Here is an 8212-nt window from a genome sequence, read left to right as displayed (position 1 = left end):
GCAGAGAAGATCACTTAGTGTCATCTTCTTCGAGCTCAGAGTCTTCTCATGATCAACAGTAGAGTCACCTGCTCAACGCATCATCTTTCTCGATTTTAGATACGATCAATGTGCATGTAGAACACATGTTACCACTCCTCTCCCTTTCTATATGCATCCAAGGAGATCAGAGAGTGGACATAGAACAAATCAACAGTCCGACACATTTAGGGATTTGGTTTGTAGATATAGTGAAAAGGTTCCTCGTGTAATCTTTTCAAAGATAGCGGCAAGTGATCTCCAATATCTTCTTCAAGAGCACGGTAAGAATTTTATTTTGTATGTCGTTTCTTTTAGCAACATCTGATTCTGGCCATCAACAATATATTGAAAAGGAATAGAAATTGTAAAGAAAGATAACGGATTGAGTAAACTTGATTGCAATGCAACCTTGGCGTTACAAGTATATATCCAATGAACTTAATTTGATTTGAAATTAAATCATTATATATAAGATAACCAACCAAAACAGCAATAAAACAAACCGTGTGGACTTTTAGAAAATTCCCTTACAAACTAAAAATAGTTCAGCCTTAAAATCCAGCTCCATTCCGGCAACATTAAGAATGCTACAATTTATAATTTATCTTGCTTAGAATGTGTGGAGGCATATATGTTCTATGCTCTGCTCTGGAATATTCTTTTTGGTCAACTACGTACGTTATCTAAACCTTAACTTAAAGAAACTGTCACTTTAATCTTGTAATTCTTTGTATATGCTCCAAAGTCAATCAACCCATCAATTGTCAGCTGTCATTCTTATTGGGCAAGCGATCGATCGAGTGGCTGATGGGTTTTAAATAATCATGCATGCATGAGAATCCATGTGAGATAGATATAATTGTATTGCATGTTGTTTGTTGGTGCAATTGGATTAATTAAGCATGGGAAGTTTAAGAGACATTGCGCTCCTATTTGGTTCATTAATATTGTGTTTGATCTTGCCCTCCTCTTCGAGTTCTTTGAATGCCTCCACTGCCGTCCTGCTGGTTAGAGTAGATCAAACTGGAAAGGGAGATTTCACAAGGATTCAGGATGCCATTAATGTTATTCCCTCAAATAACACTGAGTCTGTCTTCATTTGGGTCAAACCTGGAATTTATAGGTTCTTATATATTTCTCAAATACTTTAAATTATTATATACGCTAAATTTAATTACCAGCTGATGAAAAATTATATGCATGCATGCTGCAGAGAGAAGGTAACAGTTCCAGCTGACAAGCCCTTCATAACCCTAAGTGGCTCAAGTGCAATGTCCACCATTATAACGTATGATGAAGCTTGGATTTCTGTTGAATCTCCTACCGTCTCAATCTTAGCTTCAGATTTTGTGGGAAAATACCTCACAATCCAGGTTTTTATATATATTTATATCTATATATATATGATCAGCATGCACATATATAATTTCATTTGTGTTTTATCTAATTTAATCAATAGAACACATATGGTCAAGGTGGCCCGGCAGTAGCCCTACGAGTTGCCGGTGACCGAGTTGCATTCTACACTTCCAGATTCATCGGCTTCCAGGACACCCTGCTCGATGACGCAGGTAGGCACTACTACACCAACTGCTATATCGAAGGAGGCACCGACTTTATCTGCGGGAATGCCCGCTCGCTTTTCCGAGTGAGTTGATCAGTTCAATTAAAGCTTTAATTTATAAGATCAACTTCAATAAATAAATTTACAAATCTTTGAGATCAGAAATGTCACTTGCACTCTGTATCGGAGAACGGCGGAGCCTTCACGGCACAACGGCGGTCAAGTGCAGCGGAGGACACCGGGTATAGCTTATCCAATTGCAAGCTCACCGGCGCCGGAGTAGGAACTGCAATCTTAGGTCGGCCATGGGGAGCTTACTCTAGGGTAATCTTTATTTTAACATACATGTCTGATGCGATTCAGCCTCAAGGTTGGAGTGATTGGAATAATCCAAGTAATCAAATGTAAGTTAATTTGTCATATATAAAACTTTTATCAGCTAGCTAGCTAGTAATGATATGATGTTTTATCAATGGTATAATTGATCATAGACGAAAGAATTAATGCAGGACTGCATATTATGGGGAATATCATAGCTATGGTCCTGGCTCAAATACTAGAGGTAGGGTTGAATGGTCCCACCAGTTATTATTCGATGAAGCCTCGCAGTATATGAACCACACCAGTTGGATAGACGGTCAAGATTGGCTAAGGCCAACTCCAGGTCATTTCAGAAAGTTCTCAGCTTCGAGACCAAGCGATGCGATGGGCAATAAATAGTTAACCATGTGATCTGAGCTCTATATATATATATATAACGTATATAATTAATTAGCTGTGTAAATAATTATTTAAATTATCATGTAAAGAACAAATTATTTATGACTTTTTTGTCTTATAATGCAATCTGCTCTGTTGTTTATCTATTTTCTGAACCATTCAGATTTAGCTTACCTATAGTAACAAACCAAGTCAAATATCCACGTTGAAACGTTCTTAAATCAATAATAAAATAAGCATGTTTGGTCGATTAATTTGACTCAGCAACGCCTCCTTCGACCATGTCCATTAATTGATCATCAACTCATCAACCGCACTTGGCCTTCCTCACCCACTCCAGAGTCTTTTAAAAGCATCACAACCACGTTCTTCAATTTAATACTAATTAAGGCCATGTCGAATGCTTCGGAGTACCGCTGGAGCCGGCAAGGCTACCGTCGCCTCTCGTCCCAGCAGCCCTCCATCGACTTGGCCAAGAACGCTGAGACGACAGCGGCGACGACAACACTGAAGAGGTCGAAGACTACTAGGGACGTAAAGGTGCATCCGGTGATGAGGATCCTGCAGACACCGTCAAAAAAGGAGACGGCGAGGCCAGAGTTCTTGAGGTACTTGGAGTATATGAGGGAGGCCGGTTCATGGGATCCCAGCTCCGACAGGCCGACCATTTACTTCAAGTAGAGCCACTCGTGTTCTTAATTTCGATGTTTTTCAGCTGGTTGTGAAAAAAATATATGTTTTTGAATTTATTTTTAGTGTTGAATTTCCTTGATTAAATTTAAAACCGGCTTTGTTCAATCAATCAATCTTGATTATAGGAGTTTACTTTGTTCATCATTAAACGTACCCTTGGCTTTAAACTGAGTTAATCACTTAATTGGTTTTAATCACCGTGGCATGCTTACTTGACAAAAAATTTAGGGATCATGGATTTTAAAACTTTGTATACCTTTTGGTTTAATTTATCTCAGAATAAAAAAACTTATTTAAGTAAGCATTAAATTTTATCCTCAAGCCTCATTAATGGATTCATGACCGTAAAAGTTTTGGTTAAATATTAATGCAGGTTAAATTCATGTTGAAGTCCAGTATAAGTTTTCAAACGAACATAACTTTTGATTTGAAATTCGTAATTAGGGTTTATTTGTCGTCACACGTGCAAAATTCGAAAATATACATTTATTACTGGTGTAACCGTAATCGTCAATTTCCAACCCTAAATCCCAACGTTTAAACCTTTTTTAGGACATTTTTGCTATTTTTGATAATTTTTTTAGATATTTAGGGTAATTTTTATATTTTTGGTATTTTTTAGAGAATATTTGTCTTGATCCTCATCTTGATTTGAGTGAAGATTGTTACGTTAGTTACTTTCCTTTTCGATAACAATCTATTTACTTTCTTTACAAGATTGGAATTAAGATATGTTATTTGTAATTATTGTAATTTATTTCCTTATTTGAGTCTTAGGTTATGGTCTATATAATAATCATGTTTAGATGTTGAGGGATTAACTGTTGAATCGAGATGCGCTAGAGGGGGGTGAATAGCGCTTGTGGTTTTCATTTTTCGTTCGTTTCGGAAATCTCAAAATACGCAGCAGAATGGAATTAAAAACAGCCACAAAGAACAAAGGCACTAAGATTTTTTACTTGGTTCGGAGCCTATGGCGACTCCTACTCCAAGGTCCGCATGTAAGAGTGCTTTCGATGGGTAAATACTAATCAATTTAGAATAGTACAAAGAATTACAATTGTAGTATAATAACTTTCAAAATAAACAGAATACCGACAGCTCTTGTGAGAAATTCCTCTGGAAGGATCATCGTCGGAGCTTTCGGGCGTCGTGAAGGCATTTTCTGAGCAGCTCGAAGAAGTGGAAGTTGTTCGTTGAGTTGTTCTGCAGCTTCTAGTTGAGACTCCTTAAATAGGTCATTTCGGGCGCCCGGAACCCCTCCGGTTAACTATATAAGGCTAATTGCCTTTAAGCTTGGTCGGACTTTGTATGGCCGAGCGCATATAAGTACATTAGTGCTCGCTCAGTCTTTACTCGACCGGTTATACACTAGAAACTGTATAAGGCTAAGTGCCTTTAAGTTCGGTCGGGCTTTGTCCTACCGAGCGTATATAAGCACATTGGTGCTCGTTCGGCCTTCACTTGGTCGGTAATATACTAAAAGTTATATAAGGCTAAGTGCCTTTAAGCTCGGTCGAACTTTATCTGGCCGAGTGCATATAAGCACATTGGTGCTCGCTCAGCCTTTACTCAACCGGTAATACACTAAAAGTTATATAAGGCTAAGTGCCTTTAAGTTCAGTTGGACTTTCTCTAGCCAAGCGCATATAAGCACATTTGTGCTCACTCAGCCTGCACTCGGCCGGTAATATACTAAAAGTTGTATAAGGCTAAGTACATTTAAGCTCGGTCGGTCTTTGTCCGGCCGAGTGCATATAAGAATATTGGTACTTGCTCGACCTTTACTCGACCGGTAATACACTAGAAACTATATAAGGCTAATTGCCTTTAAGATCTGCCAGGCTTTGTCCGGCCGAGTGCATATAAGTACATTGGTGCTCGCTCGACTTTCACTCGGCCAGTAATATACTAAAAGTTGTATAAGGCTAAGTGCCTTTAAGCTCGATCGGGCATCGCCTGACCGAGTGCTTACGAAAAACCTTTTATTTAGTCGGCTCTTATTCTATTAATTATACATTCACCCAGCTATGGGCCTCTCCTTTCTCTCTCAATCGTGATCTCCACGTTATCTGATAGGCCGACCTATCATAACCCATATCACAAGTCTCCCCCTCAAGTCTAGTCGAAGGAGGTGTAACCAACTGATTAGACACGAGTCTCAATTTCGTTTGTTTGCTCTACTCGTCTAACTCATTGTTTATGCTTTCTTTTCTTTTCTCTCTTAACTATGCCTTGAGAATCGATTGACTTTTCAAAATTATTTTGTTGGTAATTGATCCTTCAACGGAAAGAGATTGTTGGAGGTGCTCGAAGATATGGTGCCTCAGCCTATGATTTGGTATGTCCTATCCATCATAAATGTCTTTTTATGGGTGAGCGTCGCGTACCATTTTCTTATATTTCTTGAAGAAACCCTTAACATGCTTCTTTATCAATATCCTATCACATATTCTTCTTAGAAGATCAACAACTCTCCTATCATGAGCCGTTTCAATTCAACAACGATCCTTACTAGTTATACCGTCCTAAAATCCAAAGTCTTTTTTATTTATTTACCCTTCGTCTTCCTCAACTCACTTCCTGGTGATTCTCCTTCTCGACTCTTTCCATCACCCAGTGCTTCTATACCTTTTTGGCCTAAGGCTTGTTCAAAAGAAATTGTGATGCTCCTTTGGTAAGTTATGACATCTTCTCCATTACTTTTTTACTAACTAAAATACTCTTTATTTGATGTAGTGGAAGCTGTATTTAAAGCCTTGGTAGACAAGGAAATTGGTCTAGAAGAGGAGGCATTGCCGGCCAAGGAACAAGAACTTAATGCGGAGCGAAATCAACCTTCTATTGCTCCTTTGCCTGAAACCTCCATTCAGCAGGTGGCTGCCTCTAGCTCACAAACCATTCTGGGGGAAACATCTGCAAATTCATCCCTATTGCCAGAAACTATTCCTCTGGAAATACAAGAGCAAGTGCAAGAAGTTATTCCTAAAGGAAAACGTGCAAGGCGTAGACTGACCTTAGCGCCCCTCCCCAAGAGACTGGCTATTTCTAATCCTGAAGATATGGTCCAAGGGGATATTCAGACTACTTCTCCTGAACTCACCCTATCCTCCTTATATTCTATTCTTTCTTTACCATCTATCCCGCCTCCGGGGAACCTTCTGACTCAGAGTATCAATTCGGATCCTGAGTTTGCTATGACTTTCAGGAACAAATCCCTTTACCTTTCCAAGAAACTCAGGATCCGCCTTTTCTTCTTTTCTCCCCACCTTCAATTCACACTTCCTTATCATCTTCATCCACACCCTCTTCTACCCTCCCAATGTTACTGGGAGGTTCATTAACAACAGCTTGGGCAAAGACTCGCCAACAGATTGAGAAGCTCACTTCCGCCGAGTTGGCAGATAAATTTTCTTTCGAGGAAACTAAGGTAAAATGTTCTTCGTTCAATTATTCTCTCATTAATGCACTTTACTAATAACTTTCTACTCTATGGCGTTGGTGTAGTATTCGAAATCACTTATTTAATTGAGTGGATTTATTCGATTATATTACAATTTAATTAGAATATTGATTTATTTAATTAAAGGGATTTATTAGATTAATTACAATTTAATTAGATTTTGAATTTATTTAATTAAGGATATTTATTGGGGTAATTATAATTGTTCACTTGATTTAATTAAGAATTTATTTACATAAATAGATTTAATTAATTAAGTTAGCCTACAATTAGGAAATTTGGATTAGTTAATTATATTAAGAAAATAGAAAAATACAAATATATAAAGACTGAGTATTTATATAATTTATGTGTATAAATTATCCATCTAATCAATTTAGAAATAAAATATAAATAATATATTATATAATATAAAATGTATAATATAAATTATAAAACATAAATAAAATTAAATAATGAAGATATAAGATATAGAACATGTAAAAATATATAGTGCATATAAACTAATTAAGAAACTATAGTATTATAAATTATATATATCATTAATAAAATTTATATGACTAAGTAAAATATATATGGAATTATATAATTATGGATATACGTTTCTATTTAAATTTAGTATTAAGTTTTTAAAAAAAATAATATATAGGACTTAACATTTATAAAATTGGTAGGAATTATAAATTGAGACTAAGTCCAAAGTTCCCTCTTTTATTTAAACTCTCACCTAGAACTCCACCTTGTCTTCTTATTTCCGCCGGCCCTAAACCCTCACCTCGCCCAACTCCACCGGTTCTAGAGCTCCAAGAGAAGACAACTAAAGGAAGGGTTGGTAGCTAAGATTTAAAGGCATGTTCTCAACCATGTTATTATTTTATTTAGCTTCTATGTCTTGTGAAGTTTAGAATTTTATAGTTTATTAAGTTTGGTTCTGTTGTGGTGTAAATTAGCCTCAATGGGTTAATGAATTTTGTTGATACAGGAAGCATCCAATGATCGAACCTATGTTTTGATTATGTCAAAGGGTTCAAAGTTAAGGTGTTTTGTTATCTGATATGTTGAATGAGCTTTGCAGGAAAGACCCAAGGTTTCTTAGGCAAAAGTCCTAGCTGCGGTTAGGCAAGGGGAAAACCCTAGGGGGTGGTAACCCTAGGTCCTGGGGGTGGTAACCATAGGCGGAAAGTCTTGGCGGGTCGGAGCTTCGGACAAAAATCCTAGGGGGTGGTAACCTTAGGTTGAAATCCTGGTGTCGCGAACCAGGTGGAAGTCTGGACAGGTCGTGGACCGGATGTCCAGCATGAAAACCAGAAGCATCGGACACTGAGCAAAAGCTCAGTCGGTCTAGAGGACCGAACTAACAAAAGGTAACTTTTCCTGAGTGGAGTAGGTGAGGGCGCGTTCCCCGGAAGTAGGAACAGTAGGCGTCGATTCGACCTAAGATTTTCGGTCGGAAATCCGAAGTCAGAACCGGACAGTCTAAAGACTGTCAAACTTATTTTTCTAATATATTATATGTTATGTTTTAACTCTGTTTTGCAGGAGACTAACGTTTGTGTGCAGGGTTAGAATCGACAGGGATCGGTCGACCGAACCTCCAAGCAGCAACATCAGATTTCCAGACTGCAGACCGGGTTCGACCAGGGGATCGGTCAACCGAACCTTGGGATCCGTCAACCGATACAAGGATAGGAGTTGACCAGATTGAAGCGGAGCGAGCGGATCGGATGAGGAGAAGATCATCTGATCGGTCG

At 38.0% G+C, this 8212-nt stretch overlaps 2 protein-coding genes across 2 annotated transcripts; both read left to right on the top strand.

The window, feature by feature from the left end:
- Nucleotides 1–923: 923 nt before the first annotated feature.
- LOC122014221 (putative pectinesterase 11) lies at nt 924–2305 on the top strand. Its single transcript, XM_042570394.1, has 5 exons — nt 924–1144; nt 1235–1394; nt 1481–1669; nt 1748–1989; nt 2095–2305. Exons 1-5 carry the CDS (start codon nt 924–926, stop codon nt 2303–2305), a joined length of 1023 nt encoding a protein of 340 aa, XP_042426328.1.
- A 362-nt stretch (nt 2306–2667) lies between these two features.
- Nucleotides 2668–3107, top strand: LOC122017660. The gene has a single exon (XM_042575326.1). It carries the CDS (start codon nt 2699–2701, stop codon nt 2984–2986), a length of 288 nt encoding a protein of 95 aa, XP_042431260.1. The 5' UTR covers nt 2668–2698; the 3' UTR covers nt 2987–3107.
- Nucleotides 3108–8212: the final 5105 nt, after the last annotated feature.

The sequence above is a fragment of the Zingiber officinale genome, chromosome 8B (assembly GCF_018446385.1).
Source record: "Zingiber officinale cultivar Zhangliang chromosome 8B, Zo_v1.1, whole genome shotgun sequence".
NCBI classification, from domain to species: Eukaryota; Viridiplantae; Streptophyta; class Magnoliopsida; order Zingiberales; family Zingiberaceae; genus Zingiber; species Zingiber officinale.
Note: the sequence above shows the minus strand (reverse complement) of the source record. Positions and strands in the feature narration are given on the sequence as shown.

Coding starts and splice junctions, on each gene's coding strand:
- LOC122014221 (XM_042570394.1), top strand. CDS start 924: ATGGGAAGTTTAAGAGACATTGCGCTCCTATTTGGTTCATTAATATTG. Junction 1,670..1,747: donor ATGCCCGCTCGCTTTTCCGA/GTGAGTTGATCA, acceptor CTTTGAGATCAG/AAATGTCACTTGCACTCTGT. Junction 1,990..2,094: donor AATAATCCAAGTAATCAAAT/GTAAGTTAATTT, acceptor GAATTAATGCAG/GACTGCATATTATGGGGAAT.
- LOC122017660 (XM_042575326.1), top strand. CDS start 2,699: ATGTCGAATGCTTCGGAGTACCGCTGGAGCCGGCAAGGCTACCGTCGC.